General features: G+C 49.1%; 1 protein-coding gene across 1 annotated transcript in view; it reads left to right on the top strand.

The window, feature by feature from the left end:
- LMF1 (lipase maturation factor 1) overlaps window positions 1-20,596 on the top strand; it is a 216,381-nt gene extending 195,785 nt beyond the window's left edge. Inside the window, exons 10-11 of the mRNA XM_060260612.1 lie at window positions 5,692-5,804; window positions 20,264-20,596. Coding sequence (XP_060116595.1) covers window positions 5,692-5,804; window positions 20,264-20,438 — 288 coding nt within the window. The 3' untranslated portion in view covers window positions 20,439-20,596. The remainder of the gene's footprint in view (window positions 1-5,691; window positions 5,805-20,263) is intronic.
- Window positions 20,597-20,796: the final 200 nt, after the last annotated feature.

Genomic DNA, 20,796 nt, shown 5'->3' on the forward strand with positions numbered 1-20,796 from the left:
TTGTGACAGACGGCTCTTTACACCTCATCACTGCTTGATATACGACACTCTCTTCCCCTTCGGGCTTCCGGAAATATTTTCCACTTGAAGCCAACGACAAGCAGCGCGCAGCCATGTTGAAAGGGCTAGGCCCAAAGCCTGTCATGGCTGACCGGAGGCCCTTCAGGAGACACCTGTTTGAAGAGCTGGCAGATCCGCTCTTGGTGACCTTGAAGGATTTGTCCCAGAACACCCAACCCTGACGAGCAATTTATTAGCAGACTGTCTGTTAATTGTAGCCCCAGCAGGCTGTGGGTTGTATTTCATCTCAGCGCAGCTCAATTTTTTTTTTTAAAGGCCATTCCTTTACTGTAATCGTATTATCCAAATACAATATCTCTTTTCAAAAACCTCTTCTTTGTTTGGAGTGCCTCAGCGCCCGGGGGAGTTGTAGCTCTCAATTTGTGTCCTGCGTTTAGTGATATCGGACACGGCCGGTCCACTCACACATCTGTGGATCATCTTCTTGTCTGCGGAAGAGATAAATCTGCCAGGGGATGCTGAGGCCCGGTGCTGCTGGAAACTGAGTCCGCTTCCAGATGATCCCTCACCTCAGACCTGCAGCACGCCAGCTCCCAAGCGCCTGTTGCTGGAGCCATGCTTTTTCCAAATTAAAATGGGAGGCATGCTCGGGTCTTAACCCTGCCTTCCCACCAAGCTATTTTTGAAGGGTGTGAGAGCCAGAATTCCCCACTCTCCTCCCTGATGGAAGAGGCTAGAGCATGGGTGTCAAACATGTGGCCCAGGGGCCGAATCAGGCCCCAAGAGGGCTCCTATCAGGCCCCCGAGCAACTGGCTGTCATCTGCTCCCTTCTCCCTATATCTTGCTTCCTTCTGCATAACGGCTTGCTTTGAAATGCTTGCTCAATTGCACAGGAGCTACAGAGCAAAACCTCTATTTTCTCCATTGGCTGAGGCTTCTCTGAGGCAGAGCTTGTTTTTCCAGGCTCTCTCAATCACACAGCAGAGCTACTGAGCCAAGCCTCTCTTCCTTCTACTGGCTGAGACTCCTCCCCCACCAGACCCGTGAGGAAGGAAGGAAAGAGCCAGAGCTTCCTTTGCCCAGTTCACTGGATCCCATGGGAGAAATACAAAGAAAGAACCTTTAAAACCAACGAGTGCTAACATTTTAAGCATGTTTTTTAAGTTTTTTTTTAAAAAAATACTTAATCATGTTTGTCTGTGTCCTTTATAAAGTTTATATCTCTGCTAGCTAATCTTAAATAGATACACACATGGCCTGGCCCAACCCAACATGGCCCAGCCCAACAAAGTCTCATTTAGGTCAGATCTGCCCTCATAACAAATGAGTTTGACACCCGTGGCATTATCTAGAGATCCACAGCGCCCCTCCTCTCTGGAAAGATGCTGTGATCCACAGTGCCCTTGACTCATTCTACTTAATTCATTGCCCGGCACAATACCTGTTTTCTTGCATCTCCACGTGACAAGGTTCACAACAAAATTTGGGACTTGCTGTCTTCAGGAAGAGCCCTGATGGATCAGACCAGGGAGGGTCCATTTAGTCCAGCCTCCTGTCTCACACAGTGGCCAGCCAGTTCCTCTGGAGGGCCAACAACAGGGCACAGAGGCTGAGGCCTTCCCCTGAGAAGGACATCAGGAGAGCCCTGCTGGGTCAGACCAGTGAGGGTCCATCTAGTCCAGCCTCCTGTCTCACACAGAGACCAGCCAGTTCCTCTGGAGGGCCAACAACAGGGCAGAGGCCTTCCCCTGAGAAGAACATCAGAAGAGCCGTGACGGGTCACATCAGTGGGGGTTCATCTAGTCCAACCTCCCATCTCACACAGTGGCCACCCAGTTCCTCTGGAGGGCCAACAACAGGGCAGAGAGGCTGAGGCCTTCCCCTGAGAAGAACATCAGAAGATCCCTGCTGGGTCAGACCAGTGAGGGTCCATCTAGTCCAGCCTCCTGTCTCACAGTGGCCAGCCAGTTCCTCTGGAGGGCCAACAACAGGGCAGAGGCCTTCCCCTGAGAAGAACATCAGAAGAGCCCTGACGGGTCACATCAGTGGGGGTTCATCTAGTCCAACCTCCCATCTCACACAGTGGCCACCCAGTTCCTCTGGAGGGCCAGCAACAGGGCAGAGAGGCCGAGGCCTTCCCCTGAGAAGGACATCAGGAGAGCCCTGCTGGGTCAGACCAGTGAGGGTCCATCTAGTCCAGCCTCCTGTCTCACACAGGGGCCAAGCAGTTCCTCTGGAGGGTGAACAACAGGGCAAAGAGGCCGAGGCCTTCCCATGAGAAGGACATCAGAAGAGCCCTGCTGGGTCAGACAAGGGAGGGTCCATCTAGTCCAGCCTCCTGTCTCACACAGTGGCCAGCCAGTTCCTCTGGAGGGCCAGCAACAGGGCAGAGAGACCGAGGCCTTCCCTTGATGTTGCCTCCTGCCTCTGGGATGCAGAGGATTAGTGCCTCTGAATGTGGAGTTTTCCTTTAGCCAGCACGGCTAGTAGCCACTGCTAGACCTCTCCTCCATGAATCTATCGAATCCCAAATGTCTCTTATTATCATAGCAAAAGTGGTCTTAGGAATCAGCCCGTTGTTGCAAAGAGCTTGTATTTTTACCCTGACCTGGGATAGTTTTGCACAGCTCGAGGAAACGACATCTCATGCAGCATATTCTAACGCAGCTGGTCTCAGGTGAAAACTTGCTCAGTCCTTTGTCTTGCTGAGGCACCACTCATTTTAAATGGGGAGGACTGTAGGAATCTCTTTTTTTGACAAATTCTGCCTTCTAGTGCTAATCCAGAGCATTCTGCCTTCCGAACGTGGGGCCTCTGACCCACCTCCATCTCTGCTTTTCCCAGAATAGCAAAAGAGGACACAAAGCCGCTGAGCAACCTCGCATGTTATGCTGCAGTTGCTGTAGTTTTCCTGACTGCTGAGTTCTGCTTTCCTACACTGTCCCCTGCTGCTTGTTGTGAAGAAAGCCCAGCCCTACAGGATGGACAGAGGCCAAAGCAGCTCTTTCTCGTAGTATCATAGAGACGGAAGGGATCTCCAGGGTCATCTAGTCCAACCCTCTGCTCAGTGTTGGAAATTCACAAATACCTCCCCCACACACATACCCAGCGACCCCTGCTCCAAGCCCCCAAAAGATGGTGGGGGGGAGGGAACTCTCCAGGAAGCCTGGCCAAACTGGCCTGAAGAAGAAATTTTGCCTGACTCAGAAGTGGCAATCAGCAGTTCCCTGGGCACGTAAGAAAGGGCCATGAGAACTAAGCCGTGATGCAGCCCTTCCTGCCCTCCTTCTCATGAACAGTCTAAGCTCACAGAATTAGCAGTGCTGTACGATGATCATCTAGCCCAGGGGTGGGGAACGTCCATCCCAAGGGCCATTTGTGGCCCTCGAGATCACTTGGTTTGGCCCTCGGGGATTGCTGGGCCGAGCAGAGCCACGTGGTGGCCTCTACAAAAGAAGCCCTGAACCTCAGCATTTGCCTAGGGTAGCAGGTCGTGTGTGTGTGTGCGTGCCAAATTAGGCTCTCCCCCACGTGACTTCAAATAGAAAAACAATTATCTGTATTCATTTTGCTGACTTGAATCATTCCCCCTCGGCGGAGCAGTTTTTTAAGTTGATAATTTTGTATGGCCCACGAGTGATGTTATAAATATCCAAATGGCCCTTGGCAGAAAAAAGGTTCCCCACCCCTGATCTAGCCTCTGCTTTAAAACCTCCAAAGAAAGAGAGCCACCACCTCTTGAGAAAGCCTGCTCCACGGAGGAACTGCTCTCACTGTCAGGAAATTCTTCCTAAAGTTTAGCCAAAAACTCTTCTGGTTTAATTTCCACTCGTTGGTTCTGTTCCAACTTTCTGGGGCCACAGGAAACAGCTCTGCACCACCTTCTATATGACAGCCCTTTGAGTACTTGAAGATGGTGATCCTATCACCTCTCAGCCGCCTCCTCTCCAGACTAAACATCCCCAGCTCCTTCAACCTTTCCTCATGGGACTTAGTCTCCAGACCCTTCCCCATCTTTTCCTTGCAGGGTAGTCAGAATATTTAGCCAGGCAATTGAGCGCAGACTTGAAGTCGACTTGGGAAGACCTTGGGTTCCAGTCCTCATTTGGCCGCACAACATATGCGCCAAGTCCTCAGAAGAAGAAGAAGATGAAGAAGATATTGGATTTATATCCCGCCCTCCACTCCGAAGAGTCTCAGAGCGGCTCACAATCTCTTTTACCTTCCTCCCCCACAACAGACACCCTGTGAGGTGGGTGGGGCTGGAGAGGGCTCTTACAGCAGCTGCCCTTTCAAGGACAACCTCTGCCAGAGCTATGACTGACCCAAGGCCCTTCCAGCAGGTGCAAGTGGAGGAGTGGGGAATCAAACCCGGTTCTCCCAGATAAGAGTCCACACACTTAACCACTACACCAAACTGGCTCTCAGAGAAAATGTAGCTAAGTGCATAAATAGTCCTGCCCTTGCAAAGACATGAGTTTCTAATGCAAGAGAAGCTTGAGGTTTGGGTTTCCAGATTCCCTGGCAGGGCAAGTCCTGCCCAAGCAACACGCAAGATCGCAGGGAAACAAAGACCAGGGAGGTCTGTAACACAATCTGCTGTGATACTGTAGGACTGTAAGAAGTTATATCTAGTCATAGAAATTCCAGCAGGGAACTCGGAACACCAGGAGTAGTTCCCCGCTCCTCCTCCATGTTGGATCAGGCCAATGGCCCATCCAGTCCAACACTCTGTGTCACATAAGAACACAAGAGAAGCCATGTTGGATCAGGCCAATGGACCCTCCAGTCCAACACTTTGTGTCACACAGTGGCGAAGAAAAACCAGGTGCCATCAGGAGGTCCATCAGTGGGGCCAGGACACTAGAAACCCTCCCGCTCTGCCCCCCCCCCAACACCAAGAATACAGAGCATCACTGCCCCAGACATAACATAAGAGAAGCCATGTTGGATCAGGCCAATGGCCCATCCAGTCCAACACTCTGTGTCACACAGTTGCCAAAAGAAACCCCTAGTGCCATCAGAAGGTCCATCAGTGGGGCCAGGACACTAGAAGCCCTCCCCCTGTTGCCCCCCAACACCAAGAATACAGAGCATCACTGCCCCATACAGAGAGTTCCAACAATATGCTGTGGCTAATAGCCACTGATGGACCTCTGCTCCATCTGTTTATCCAATCCCCTCTTGAAGCTATACCTGTAGCCACCGCCATCTCCTGTGGCAGTGAATTCCATGTGTTAATCACCTTTTGGGTGAAGAAATACTTCCTTTTATCAGTTCTATCCCAACTGCTCAGCAATTTCATAGAGTGTCCACAAGCTCTCGTATTATGAGAAAGGGGATAAAAGTACCTCTTTTTCTGTCTTCTCTATCCCATGCATAATCTTGTAAACCTCAGTCATGTCACCTTCGACCATATCATGATTCTGAGGTTCCCCAGCAGAAACACTGCCCCATACCCCCCTAGACTTCCTTGGTTCTAAATTACAAACAGACCCCTTAAATTAGTGGTTCCCTTTTCTGTCTGTTGCAGAAGTGCTGTAAAAATGCCAGTAACCCAGCTGAGTTAGCGTAAACACACCCTTGGGTGTAATGCAATCGATAAAACACCGTTTTGTGTTGAGTAATGGATACGTCTCTTCCCCCATTTCGTGCTCGTCTTCCGCTAGACCTACGAGCAGAACGAATGGATCATCCACTTGGCGGGAAAGCTGTTGGCCAACGAGAAGGAAGTCTTGTCCCTGATGGCCTTCAGTCCCTTTGAGGGCAAGGCACCTCCCAGGTAAGTCCAAGCGGCACTCTGAAGGTACGTTGGGTACTTTGCAGAGAAACTGAGGTAGCCTGGCTGTGCACAGTTAATGCTCCAAAAGTGACTAGCCCTTGCGTTGGCTAGTCAGAGAACAAAGTCTAGTTCTGAACAGTGAGCAGGTGAGGCAGCTTGGTGAGGGCAACAGATAACAGAAAACTGTCTCCTTTCCCCGCTTTGTCCTCACAACAACCCTGTGAGGTGGGTTAGCCTGAAAAGGAGGAGATTTGGATTTATACCTTGCCCTTCTCTCGGAGTCTCCGAACAGCTTACCGTCTCCTTCCCTTCCGCTCCCGATAACAGACACCTTGTCAGTGGGGCTGAGAGAGCTCTGAGAGAACTGCTCTTGAGAGAACAGCTCCGAGAGAGCTGTGACTGATCCAAAGTCGCCCAGCTGGCTTCATGTGGAGGAGGAGCGGGGAACTACACCAAACTGAATCTCTGAGGAGGGAGCGGTTGGCCCAAACTCACCCAGAAAGTTCCAATAGCAAAGTAGGGATTTGAACCCCATCCTCCAAGATCTTGCTCTGACATTCCAACCATTACATCGCTCTGACTCTCTGTTATGGAGGGTGCTCCTTGGGTTTCTGGACTCAGGCTCTTCCCTTCCATTGCGGCAGGGTATGCAGCTATACCTGAGGTTTGGTTTTCAGCACAAAAGGGGCGACGTGTGAAATACCTGTGAAAATTCCTCTTTCCTTGGTCGTTTTTCCCATTGTCTGTCTGCAGCCACGATAGTCTGTCACACAGATGTCACTCTTAAGGTTCCGATGCAAAAATCCTAGCCTATCAGGGAACACGGCGATGATGAGGTGCATGGTCTCAGCCAGTCAGCCTATCAGGAGACGCAATTTTGATGCGTTGAATAACCCTAACCAATCAGGTCTCCTGGCCCATCATGGACATGATAACAATGTATTGTGGAATCCTAGCCAGTCAGAGATCCGGGCATATCAGGGAACGTTATGGTGTTGCAGTGCTGTGAGGCAACATCACACAGGGAATCCTCCCACTAGGGGTGCATTACAGAGGCAAGTGTCTGATGCTCCCCATCATCTTGTGCTACTCTCACGACCCATAAATGCTGCACAGCAAACCTCCCACGATCTAGTCAAGCTCTGTTCCATGTGGCTAGTTAAAGCACGGTGTTACTGGGAGTCTCCTAGAGACCTCAGACGTCTGCTGTTTCCTGCAGCCTGACATTCAACAGGATGCACATGGATTGACTCTGTGTGTGTGTGTGTGTGTGTGTGTGCCAATGCAACATTGTCTCAAAAGTTATTATGAATCAAGGGAAAGGAGTGTCCTCTTGGTTGCCTTAATGATGCCGATGTGCGGGCTCTTCTTCGGGAGAACCGGGTATGATTCCCCACTCCTCCACTTGCAGCTGCAGGAATGACCTTGGGTCAGCCATAGCTCTCACAGAGCTGTCCTTGAAAGGGCAGCTTCTGGGAGAGCTCTCTCAGCCCCACCTATCTCACAGGGTGTCTGTTGTGGGGGAGGAAGGTAAAGGAGATTGTGAGCTCTTTGAGATTCGGAGTGGAGGGCAGGATATAAATCCTATATCATTATCTTCTTCTTCTTCTTCTCTCTCTCTCTCTCTCACACACACTCATACATGTTTTGAACAGTTCTGCAACTTTTAAGAAATGGGTTCCAAAGGCACTAATTTGAAAGGAAGTCCACAAGGAATGATATCAGAAGATAGCATTTATTTATTTAGTTTCTGGTGTCGTTAGAAACATTTTTGTTTCATCTGTCTCCGATTCCGCATTTGTTTGTTCCTTTGCACCATTCCAATGCAGTTGACAAGCAAAAATAACATTAATGGTTCCGTGGATTTTGTGGGGGGGGGGGGGGAATTCAGTACCAGCAAACAGCGAATAGTGCAGGGATGAAGATGTCCGGGTACATTTCGGTGTGAGAGAGAAGGGAAGTGAAAATAGTGGGGCTGAGAAATTTGGTATCATCCCTACAGTCCTGGAGCTAAAAAGATCCTCTACCTCCTTGTCCTTAAGAGTTTGTCCTGCAGATAGAGTCTGTGATCACCAAGGAATTTTCCCTGTTTCTCAATGCCTTGGAAATGAAATTTTCTGAGAGTAGAGTAGGCAAATTCCCCCCCCCCCCCCGGCCGGATTCTTAAAATTATGGCTGTTTTTTTCTGGTTTTGGAAGTGTGATAAGTATGAAATGAGAAGCAGGTGACCGATTTTTTTAAAAAACGAACCCATTGTGTCATGGGGAGCTGCCAAAATTGAGTGTGAAACCCCGACTTCAAGCACAGCGAGTTTTGCAAAACTTCGACGCGCAGAATACGGGGGTCTGGGCGGGTGGGGGTCATAAAACAGAGTCGCCGTAAATCTCCAAACCCTGGACGTTTCAGCAGAGAAAATTAATAAGTGATTTAGCTAGCCGTCACCCAGGCCGGCTGCAGCGCCCCCTCTCCCCCCTTTCACGTGGTTTTGCTTAGGTGAGAAAGGGGCAATTAGATTTCAATTAGAAAAGAGATCCATATTGATGTTTCCAGCGACGTCACGTGATCCTTGCGCCCCGTCCGAAATTTGCTTTCTCAGCTGTGGCTCCCAAAGGAATCTTGAAGTGGAATAAACCGTTCGGGTTTCTAACTCTGGGGTTCTTGGCACCAAGCACGGGTGGGCTGAACTTCCCAGAAACCCCATGGTTTGTATTATGTGGATTCTCCATGCATCACAGCACAAGTAGACGTGAGCTGGATATTGGTGTTACCTGCAATGAATCGATGCGGCATTGTGCTTAAACTCAACAAAGGGAAATGTTAATTTCACTGACCTGCAGTGGGGTGTAGGAAAGCATCTAGAGCAGGGGTGTCAAACATGCAGCCCGGGGGCCAAATCAGGCCAACTCAGACCCCTGAGCAGCCGGCTGCCATCCGCTTCCTTCTCCCTCTCTCTTGCTTCCTTCTGCATCACAGCTTGCTTTGCCAGGCTTGCGCAATCGCACAGGAGCTATAGCCGCTATTTTCTCCATTGGCCAAGGTGCCTCCCTTGGGGAGGAAGTGGGGAGGAATAGCTTGCTTGGCCAGGCTCTCTCAATCGCACAGCAGAGCTACTGAGCCAAGCCTCTCTTCCTTCTGTTGGCTGAGGCTCCTCCCCCTCCTGGTCCCCAGAAGACGGAAGGAACGAGCCAGAGCTTCCTTTGCCCAGTTCCCTGGACCCTTTGAGAGATACAAAGAAAACACTTTTAAAACCAATGAAGGCTAATGGCGTGAGCATGCTTTATCTTAAGTTTTTAAAAAATCTCTGTGTTTGTTTGTGTCCTTTATAAAGTTTATATCTCTGCTACCTGGTCGAACTCATCTGTTATGAGGGCTGGATCTGACATAAATGAGACCATGTTGGGCCAGGCCATGTGTGTACCTATTTATTATTAGGTAGCAGAGATATAAACTTTTAAAAGGACACCAACAAACACGACTAAATATTTATTTAAAAAAAAATTAAATAAAGTATGCTTAAAACATTAGCACTTGTTGCTCTAAAGGTTCTTTCTTTGTATTTCTCCCATGGGATCCAGGGAACTGGGCAAAGGAAGCCCTGGCTCTTTCCCTCCCTCCCTCCCTCGCGGAGCAGGAGGGGAGGAGCCTCAACCAATGGAGAAAATTGAGGTTTTGCTCTGTAGCTCCTTTGCGATTGAGCAAGCCTTGCAAAGCAAGTTGAGATGCAGAATGAAGCAAGAGAGAAGGAGAAGGAAGCAGATAAGAGCCAGTTGCTTGGGGGCCTGAAAGGTGCCCTCTGGAGGCCTGATTTGGCCCCCCGGCCACATGTTTGACACCCCTATGTTATGACATACATGGCCAGGCGAGACAATGTCATCTCTGGCCCTCATAACAAACAAATTTAATGCCCCTGATCTAGAGATGGGTCCGCCTACCATTAATTGATGACTGTGCGTGAGCCATTTACTTGAGTTCCCCCAAATGAAGGGACGTTTAATTCAGGGGAAAGCCACAGAACTCCACCTCATCAGGTTTTACATCTAGAATCTGCCAAGCCTTAAACGGGAGCTCTTTGTCTTCCTTAGCTCATTCCGCAGATAGTCCTAGTTCTCTCCCCGCAAGAAGTCAAGTTCAGGCTGCCTTGTGTTTGAGTTTTCCAGCTGCCTCAAATGGTTCCTAGCTCGGTTTGTAGTTTGGGGTTCAGATCATAACGGCGCTGATTTTGCCGGATCAGACTCATGACCCATCCCATCCGGCATCCTTTGCCTCTGTGGCAGAGCATCTGCTTGGCATGCAGAAGGTCCCAGGTTCAATCCCCACCATCTCCATTTGATAGGACCAAGCAGTAAGTGATGGGAAAGACCTCCACCTGAGACCCTGGGAGCTACTGCTGGCCCAAGTACTGACTTTGGGTGTTTTTACATTCAGTTTGATCCAGTTTTTACATTCAGTTTACATTCAGTTTGATTTTAGAGTCTTCAAGTTGCCTGCCACTGTTCCGCTTTAATTATTTTCCTTTTACATTTAAGTGTTTCAATTGGGGAGGGGGGGTGTCTCTGATCAGAGGGCAGCCGGGATACCAGTGCTTAGTTAAATGTATACGATTGCTTGGAAATCGTGTCAACGCTGCAAAAAGAATACAAATTTAAATTACTAGATGAGGCAAGCAATGATACGTAAAAATTTCAAGTGCTGTCAGTTCTCGTGCAAATTACCGCGCCTCGTGGCGGCTTTTGGAGGAGTCTTTTAAAACGCATGAAAACTTCTACAATACAAGTTTGAGACGCCTGTAGAGAAAAGGCCGGATCAAAACTAGTGTGGAGAAAAACGTTGCAGCAGCAGCAGCTCCAAAACTCGTCTCACCAAAATGAATGTAGATGCTTCGGGCAGCAACGATGCAAAACAGTTGTGAGAACGTTAGGTAATGGAAAAGGTGAGTTTCCAATGCGGTGATAGTCACAAACTGTCAATGTAAAAACACCCTTGGATGGACCAAGGATCTGATTCAGTAGAAGGCAACTTTGTGTGTGTGCGCGCATTCCAGCAGTGGCAACTGATATGCCCCAGGCAAAGCCCACAAGATACACCTGCTGATGGCTTCCCAGAACTGGTACTCTTAAACTGGAGTTCCCGTTTATCATGTGTAATGTACTCAGAGACGAGACGTGTAGAAGGCAACGTGGTTTATTGGATGGTACATCACAGAACAGGGCAACGCGGGCCGGGACCCGCTTTATATACATTCAACCCAGAACAGCCCTCTAGCTGGCCAGTCCAATCCTGGCCAGTCAAACTTCCCGCCACTGATCTTGATTGGCGGAGTCTTTTCCCGCGCTGCGCAGGGTGACCAAGGGACTTCCCCTGGTCGCCTCTGCTGCATGGCCGCGCGGTGCTTTAGTTAAACACAAGACACTACATCATGGCAAATAGCCAGCAGTAGACCTGTTTTGCATACATTTGCCCCGTTTCCCAATCCACCGAAGTCAATAGCCACCCCTCCCCCCCATTGTGGCAGAGAATTCCACGTGTTGACCATGCAGCTCCAAGATCTGTCATGTTGTCTGGCCTTTAGCGTCGGTAGAAAATTTATTTATTTTTTTTATTTTATCACATTTATATCCCGCCCTCCCCTAACGGGCTCAGGGCGGCTTACAACAATTAAAACGAAATTTTAAAACCGGATATGCAACAAAATCGTTTCCATACATTTTTACAATAATTGCGTCCAAGATATACATTGATATTCTGATTATTCCGATGTTTTTGGTTTCAGTTCTTTCCGTTCAGTGAGACGGCCGGTGCTGTGGAATAATAGCCACCTCCCCCTAACCGTTGAAAGCAAGTTTGAACCATTCGGTCTTACAGGCCCTGCGGAACTGTGGCAGGTCCCGGAGGGCCCTGATGTTTTCGGGGAGGGCATTCCACAGTGCGGGGGCTATTACCAAGAGCGCTCTGGCTCTGATGATGGATAATTGAGCTTCTTTCGGTCCAGCAATCTTAAGGAGATTTTGGGACCCCGAACGTAGTGCTCTCTGGGGTACATATGGGGAAAGGCGATCCCGAAGATAGACAGTGGTAGGCAGATCCCTCTGCCCTTTCAGATACCTTCCCGTCCAAAGTAGGGTGAGACTTTGGCACTGCCTTTGGCAGTCCCTTCATCCCACCCGTCATGTGTGTGAGCTTATGCTTTCCCTCCAAAAGGTCTCATCTGTTCCGGAGAGACAGCTGGGCCTTCTGCAACTAATTACAGCTGTCAGGAAGATTTAGATGCTGCAATACCCCCCCCCCCACACACACACACAACAGCTTAAAGATGGCTGCTTGTTTTTAGCACTCTCACAGTTGGGAGACGTCATCGAGGGCCGATAGCGGGTAGCATCTCCCCAGAGCAGCTGCAACTGGCAATCCGGGGACGGGGAAGGAAATTGGGGAATGTCAGTTTTAAAACAAATGGTCCTTCCTTTGCTGCTGGCAGACAGAAGGGGAGTCGGTTTCTCTCCCGCTCAAGTTTTGACCCTGTTGGGTTGGAGGCACAGTAATTAATGCAGGTTTTGCCTGAATGGCGAAAGAGGCCAAATGCCCATTGATGGGTAGATTTTACTGAACACATCTCAATTTAGGGGCTTCTACTTTTGGGGTTTTCCACTGTTTTTATCATAGCAACAAACGTGTAAGGTGGATGAGGCTGAGACCCACCAACCCTTGTTGCCTCGCCTCTTTGAACGAGTGGACACCTGTGGAATTCTGACACAGGATGGCGAGCACAACAATAAAATGGCTACCCCAGGAGGCGGGGCCAGGCACAAAATGGCTGCCACAAAAGGTGCAGCCAAGCACACTCCTAGAGGAAGTCCAAGGGCAGTTTTGAAATTAAACTGGGAAAGAGGAGTGAGAAAGAGAATACAACACTGAAGTGGCAACTGCCACCTCAGCAGCATTATTTTAATCTGCACCGCCAATCCAGTCTTCAGTGGGCTGCTATACCTGGCCCCTCCCACTTTCAGAAAAGGCGTGGCAAGTGACAGGTAGGCCCTGTTCACACTGTGTTGAGTCCGTGTTAAACTGACCCGGCTCTGTTCCGAATATCTTTGTTCCGGATATTATCGATCAGACTGCCATACTGCAATTCTAATCACTCCGCGGTGAAACCGTCTTCGGCTGTCCACACGACGGCACCAAGCAGTTCTTTTTTTTCTCCACTATTATGCACACGTGCGCACTGTGCATTTGCACACATGCACTGTGCATTGCGCACATGCGCATAGGTTGAAGCATTATGTGGTTATGCGCATATCGCTAAGTAGTAAAAAAAAAATAGCGATGGTAAACCAGATGTCTGAGGCTCCTTTTGCCTCTGGGACAGCCTTCAGACATCTGGAAGTTGGTTAATATTGCAGCAGAACTATCCAGACGGAGAAAACTACGAGGTGAAACCGGAGAACTCAAAAAACACCACAAAGGAGCAGGTAACAAAATAATCCGGTTCTGAGACGGATGGGGGGGGGGCTACCACAAGTTAATACCGGGAGGCAGATGCTGCTGTCTGATCAGCCACTTTAAATCCAGAAGGAAACAGCAGCGACATCTGATTATACTGTGCGTCTGAACAGGGCCGTAAGGCGTCAACTGGCCTCCCAGTGCCCGTGGGCCTCACATGGACAACCCCTGGTCTAGGTGGAGCTGGAAGACCCAGTGGTGCTGTTGCCACCACTGGGGCCCACAACGCAAACCCCAGGTTGCTGGTGAGAAGGGGTTTCCGCCTTTCCCCTAATCCCCCCTCTGGACCTGCATTGGGACCATCCCAGGCAAGCCCACAGTTCGAGAAGAAATGACAAAACTCAACTCAGAAGCCAACAAAACCACCTCAGCGCCCTCTCCCCAAAAGACCAGCGTGGTACCAAATCAGTTAAGGCTGCTCCAGAAGACGTGTGCATTTTTGAAAGGCGGAGGGGGAGTTGTGCCACTTTAAAACCTGCAACGTCTCAGAACGAAGCCCATGAGGCTGCCCGGGCTCACATAAACGTCGATACTCTGTAATGCTCTAATTATTAACAGGAAACTTTCTGCTCCCGAAAAGTAAACACTCTGGGAGCAACACTTCAGCTCCGGGGTTTTTTTTTTTTAAGGGTGGGGAGAGAGAAGGGGCCTCCCCTTCCACCACAGATAATTAAAACAGCAGCTGGGAGGGAATTCGGTGTGATGGAATCCAGGTTTGCCGAGAACGGCAGCAAAACAGAAACCAGCCTGCAGGGCCAAGGCCGGGGGTAGAGGGGGAATTATTAATTGCCCTACAATGGAAGGGGGACTACGGAATGCTAGCGAAATGTCTGTCATTAAATCGGGTGGCGTCACAAAAATATCGGCACCACGGAGGTAAATTAGCTAGAAACACAACACCAACTCTCCATGTACAAAGTTAACAAATGGATATATTAGAACTCTACTAAGCAAATCATACCAATATTATATACCAAACAATGTAAAAATTGGGTTTGGATAAACATCTGGAGTAAAGGTCCGTCGGTGGCTATTAGCCACAGCGTATTGTTGAAACTCTCTGTCTGAGGCAGTGATGCTCTGTATTCTTGGTGCTTGGGGGGGGGGGGAACAGTGGGAGGGCCAATAGTGTCCTAGTCCTACTGGTGGATCTCCTGATGGCGCCTGGTTTTTTGGCCACTGTGTGACACAGACTGTTGGACTGGATGGGCCATTTGGCCTGATCCAACATGTCTTCTCTTATGTTCTTATGTCTGGGGCAATGATACTCTGTATTCTTGGTGCTTGGGAGGGGCAACAGTGGGAGGGCTTCTAGTGTCCTGGCCCCACTGATGGATCTCCTGATGGCACCTGGGTTTTTTTGGCCACTGTGTGACACAGAGCGTTGGGCTGGATGGACCATTGGCTTGATCCAATATGGCTCCTCTTATGTTCTTATGTGACACAGAGTGTTGGACTGGATGGGCCATTGGCCTGATCCAACATGGCTTCTCTTATGTTCTTATGTGACACAGAGCGTTGGGCTGGATGGACCATTGGCCTGATCCAATATGGCTCCTCTTATGCTCTTATAAATGGTGCAGAGATGCTCTGTATTCTTGGTGCTTGGGAGGGACAGTGGGAAAGCTTCTAGTGCCCTAGCCCCACTGATGGACCTCCTGATGGCACCTGGGTTTTTTGGCCACTGTGTGACACAAATTTACCAAAATAAAATAAGAGTGTTGGACTGTAGGGGCCATTGGCCTGATCCAACATGGCTTCTCTTATGTTCTTAATAAATAGTGAGTAAGCCATCTATAGTACACAACACGACTACTGTCCATATAAGACGGAAAATCCAAATATATCCAAATCTATTGCAGTCTTCTCATGAAAGTCCAATGGGAGAACTAGTCCAATTATGAAACCATTTTGGATTAAGCGATCCTTCTTCCTGGAACCATTTTATATTGTTCTGAAAAGTCTGGTTGGTTCAGTAGTGCCATAAATCATTTCAGCAATCCACTGTATTCCATTTGTCCTGGCTTCCTCTAATGATTATTTAATTGTCTGCGGGACGCCACTGTTAATTGCCTTCCATGTCAGCATCGAAAGCTTTTCAGAACAATATAAAATGGTCCAAGGAAGAAGGATTGTTTAATCCAAAACGGTTTCACAATTGGATCGGTTCTCTCGTTGGACTTTCATGAGACTGCAATAGATTTGGATATATTTGGACTTCCTGTCTTATATGGACAGTCGTTGCGTCGTGCACTAAAGATGGCTTACTCACTGTATTCATTGTTCACGTTGTTTGGTATGTAATATTGGTATGATTCACTTAGTAGATTTCTAATATATCTATTTGTTAACTTTGTATACGGAAAGTTGGTTTTGTGTTTGTAATTACATTGGGTGGAGCAGATGGGGAGGCGGGTCGCAAACAACAGAGGCCCCGTGGGGATAAGGGGGGGCGGTTCCATGTACATTGCCATAGATCATTGCAGAATGGCTCACCGAACCTTGGGCAACAATGGCAATTTCTATCATTCATCTTATTTATTCACCTTTGTGCTCGAAGGAGATCCAAAGCCTCTTACAACATTCTCCTCTCCTTTATTGTATCCTCACAACAGCCCTCACGCTGAGAGTGTTGTGACTGGCCTACAGTCCCCTAGAAAGCTTCCATTGCCGGGTTGGGATTCGAATCCAAGTCTCCCAGACCCTAATTCAACATCCTCACCATTACCCCATGCTGAGTCTCAATTGCAATGGAAGGGGTGTGTTGAAGATCACCTGCAAGGTGGAGCTAAGCATGCTCTGGATTGAGCGATTATTCCTCTTTCTGACTGCCCAAACCATGTTCTCCCTTGCAGTCCCTCCGACTTTAATGGGAGCTGGCCTCTGCATAGCCCCAACCAACCCTGGGATTGGTGCACAAGAGGGTTTGTGAGAGGTTAGCGCTGAAAGCTGCAGTTATAAACATAAGATACTTTTAGTCTAGGTTCTCTTAGTGACACTCTCATTGGAGTCACAGCTGGGCAATAGAAGAAGAAGAAGATATAGGATTTATATCCCGCCCTCCACTCCGAAGAGTCTCAGAGCGGCTCAATCTCCTTTACTTTCCTCCCCCACAACAGACACCCTGTGAGGTGGGTGGGGCTGAGAGAGCTCTTACAGCAGCTGCCCTTTCAAGGACAACCTTTGCTAGAGCTATGGCTGGCCCAAGGCCATGCTAGCAGGTGCAAGTGGAGGAGTGGGGAATCAAACCCGGTTCTCCCAGATAAGAGCCCGCGTACTTAACCACTACACCAAACTGGGAACTAATTTGATGTGGGCATTTCAGTGCATCCTCATTTCCCCTGGCTTCCTCTGACCCTTGATTTAAGAACATAAGAGAAGCCATATTGGATCAGGCCAATGGCCCATCCAGTCCAACACTCCGTGTCACACAGTGGCCCAAAAAAACCCCTAGTGCCATCAGAAGGTCCATCAGTGGGGCCAGGACACTAGAAGCCCTCCCACTGTGCCCCCCCCAAGCACCAAGAATACAGAGCATCACTGCCCCAGACAGAGAGTTCCATCTACATCCTGTGGCTAATAGCCACTGATGGACCTCTGCTCCAGATGTTTATCCAATCTCCTCTTGAAGCCGTCCATGCTTGTAGCCACCACCACCTCCTGTGGTGTTAATCACCCTTTGGGTGAAGAAGTACTTTTTATCAGTTCTAACCCGACTGCTGAGCAATTTCATTGAATGCCCACGAGTTCTTGTATTGTGAGAAAGGGAGAAAAGTCCTTCTTTCTCTCCTTTATCCCATGCATAATCTTGTAAACCTCTGTTATGTCACCCCTCAGTCAACTTTTCTCCAAACTAAAGAGCCCCAGGGGCTTTAACCTTTCTTCATAGGGAAAATGTTCCAACCCTGTAATCATTCTAGTTGCCTTACAGTCCTTGATATGTTTACGCTCCTGTAAAGAGAAGAGCCCCATGCCTCTGCTCACGACTTGAGTTCGATCCCAGCGGAAGCTGGTTCAGGTAACCAGCTCAGGGTTGACTCATCTTTCCGAGGTTGGTCAAATGAGTACCCAGCTTGCTGGGGGGCGGGGGAGTGGGGAAGGCAATGGCAAACCACCCCATAAAAAGTCTGCCATAGAAACATTGTGAAAGCAGCGTCATCCCAGAGTCGAATGGTGCTTGCACTGGGAAAGAAAAGGCACCCTACACTTTCCTTAGTCCTGCTGAGGTTTTGAACCTTGGTCCTTGGATCTTACATTCCTGAACTCCACAATTCTGCTGTCCCCCTTTTCATGTGTTACCCACACCCTTCTCTCCGTCAGTTCTCTTCTCCACATGGTGTGATTCCTTTTACCCCAGCCACTGCTTCTGGGCTTACTTCCCTCTCCACAGCCCCTCTTGTCGTCTTGTAGGTTTTCTTCCCACCAACTCCTGCCCCCCCCCAGCCCAACGTTACGTGCAGCTATACTGGGACTCTCTTGCTAACGAGGAGGCCTTCGTACACTTGCGTTGCCGACAATTGTCCCAGATTGAACTTTCGCTGGTCGGTGGCTCATTAAGGACTTATGAACAAACAGCAACAAACAAGAGAACCGCGGCCGAATTGTCTCCTTCTCAACTCGACCACTAGCAGAGCTTCCAAGGAGACAATTCGGCCGCCGGTTCTCTTGTTTGTTGCTGTTTGTTCATAAGTCCTTAATGAGCCCCGACCCAGCGAAAGTTCATCTGGACACATTGTCGGCAACGCAAGTGTACGAAAGGCCTCCTCGTTAGCAAGAGGTCCCCAGTGTTAGCTGCCACGTAACGTGGGGGGGGGGGGTGTTGGTGGGAGGGGAATCCATCCACCGCCCCAACCGCTGAACCTACCTCTCCACTTCAATAGCAACATTTGTATTTGAGTAGCCAAGCAAGGGAGTTTGAAATGCGCTCTGATTTGCCTCTGACATTTTTATACGGTGGCTTATTTTATTAACTTCTCCAGCAAGTGGCACAAAGGAATCCACGGCGACGGCGGCTCCGAAACATGTCAGCATGTTTCCCATCGAGGGGCACTGGGGGGGGGGGGGTTAAAGGCAGTACTAGGAACCGAAACAGGGGCCCGCAATAGCTTGTGCAGACGCCAGAAGTGTGTTGGATGACTGATGAATGTTTCTTTCTCCACTTCCTCCCCCCCTTCCCATTTTTTTGCTTTTGCTTTTCAATAGGGGCCTTTCTGTTGCAACTCTCTTGGGGCGAGAGTTTTCCAAGTGTCGCGAATACACAGTAATAGGCAGCATGGCGGGGTGTGGCTCCGTGCAAGAGCCTCTGCTTGGCATGCAGAAGGTCCCAGGTTCAATCCCTGGCATCTCCAGTTTAAATAAGATGAGGCATTGGTGATGGGGAAGACCTCTGCCTGAGACCCTGGAGAGCAGCTAGCTGCTATTTCGAAGTAGTCTTTGGTGGACTGATGCTCTGATTCAGTATAAGGCAAAAAAACTAAAGCTCTAGATCTTATTGAGAAGTGCCTTGTCATGATTGGAGCTTAGAGAAAGCCTGGAAGGCGAAAACGGGTTCTGAATTCCCGGATACCTCGTTTCGTTCTAATGCAGTAAAAATAGAAATTTCCTGCACGTTTAAGAATCTAAGAAACTACAGTTTGGTGTAGTGGTTAAGTGCGCGGGCTCTTATCTGGGAGAACCGGGTTTGATTCCCCACTCCCCCACTCACACCTGTTGGAATGGCCCTGGGTCAGCCAGAGCTATCGCAGGAGTTGTCCTTGAAAGGGCATCTTCTGTGAGAGCTCTCTCAGCCCCACCCACCTCACAGGGTGTCTGTTGTGGGGGGAGAAGATATAGGAGATTGTAAGCCGCTCTGAGTCTCTGATGCAGAGAGAAGGGCGGGGTATAAATCTGCAGTCTTCTACATTGACCAGCCAACTGTTGCCCATTCCCCTTGGCGTTCTTAAGGCGGTCCTTCACTCTGTTTGCTTCACAGGAAACTGAATTTGCACCTTCTATATATATGTGTGTGTGTGTGTGTGTGTGTGTGTGTGTGTGTGTGTTTGGCTCTTCTGCTGATGTTTCGTTTGCTCTAAATATATTTTGATAAGGCCAGTTATATTTTTGTGTTAGAGTAACTTTATTTGTGTTAGCGTTCAGAAGTACAGTCGAGACTAATTTATAGACGGAAGCGTGGCTTTGTATCTCTCCCCCCCCCCCTTATCTGTGTTTCACTTTGGTTGCTTACTGATTCAATATAAGGCAGGCCCAGGCTAGTCATCTCCCATCAGATCTCAGAAGTTAAGCAGGGTTGGCCTTAGCTAGTGTTTGGGTGGGCGCCCTCCAAGGAATACCAGGGTTGTGACGCAGAAGCAGACAGTGACTAACCACCTCTGAAACGTCTCTTGCCTTTAAAAAAGTCTAGCTCGCCGCCTAGCGGTGCATAATAGTAAAAGAGCTAGAACTGGCTGCTGCCAGGCAATCTTAGGATCGCCTGGCTCTACTACACATGTTGCCATACAATGATTATTTTTAATCATTTCCCCAGTGCTAGTGTGACGCTCTAAGCACTAGCGCCAGTTTGGTGTAGTGGTTAAGTGCATGGACTCTTATCTGGGAGAACTGGGCTCGATTCCCCACTCCTCCATATTAAGCTGCTGGAGTGACCTTAGGCCAGTCATAACTTCAGACATAACTCTCTCAGAGCTGTTCTACTCAAGAGCAGATCTTGGAGAGCTCTCTCAGCCCCACCTACCTCACAGGGTGTCTGTTGCGGGGAGGGGAAGGGAAAGGAGATTGAGAAGCTGCTCTGAGACTCCGGGTGGGGTATAAATGTTAATCTCCTCCTCCTCGTCTTCTTCTCCTCCTCTGCCACTTTTTCTCCTCCTCCTCCTCCTCCAGGCTGTTCATAAAAATAAGCGCTAAGGGTAATGAGTTTCGTTCTTTACTTCAGGACTCATCCAAGCTCTGTTGCTTTCGGTTATTCCTAGATGGGTCCGTGGAGAGCATTTCCGGTACAAGTTCAGCCGGCCAGGAGGGAAGCATGCCGGAGATGGAAAGTGGTGGATCCGGAAGAGGATCGGGCCCTACTTCCCGCCTGTCAACCTGGAGGGTCTGAGGAAATATTTCGAGGCCCGTCAGTGGCCTCTCCCGTCACCGAACTGACACGCAGGTCTTGGCAACAGAGACGTGTACACCCCACCCCGGTCTTCCAGACTGTCCTTTTTTATTACCCATCTCTCCTTCCTCTGAAAATGTTTCGCAGTAAAGTATGCAGAGCAGGAGAATACACTGGTTTGCCTCTGCTTCCATTTGGTCTTGAATGGTCTGGAGTTCATGAGTTTGTTTTTGTCTTTCTGTCTCTCTTGATCAGTCTAATACTAGGGTCTCTCAAGGTAAGTCTTGATCAGTCTAATACTAGGGTCTCTCAAGGCTGGGAGATGTAGGGAATGCCCACAAAAATTTCAGGAGCCGAAAAGACGCCTGCTTCGCTCGAGGCATCTTCAAGGATCAGAGATTGTCG

This window comes from Heteronotia binoei, chromosome 20 (assembly GCF_032191835.1).
Source record: "Heteronotia binoei isolate CCM8104 ecotype False Entrance Well chromosome 20, APGP_CSIRO_Hbin_v1, whole genome shotgun sequence".
Classification (NCBI taxonomy): domain Eukaryota; kingdom Metazoa; phylum Chordata; class Lepidosauria; order Squamata; family Gekkonidae; genus Heteronotia; species Heteronotia binoei.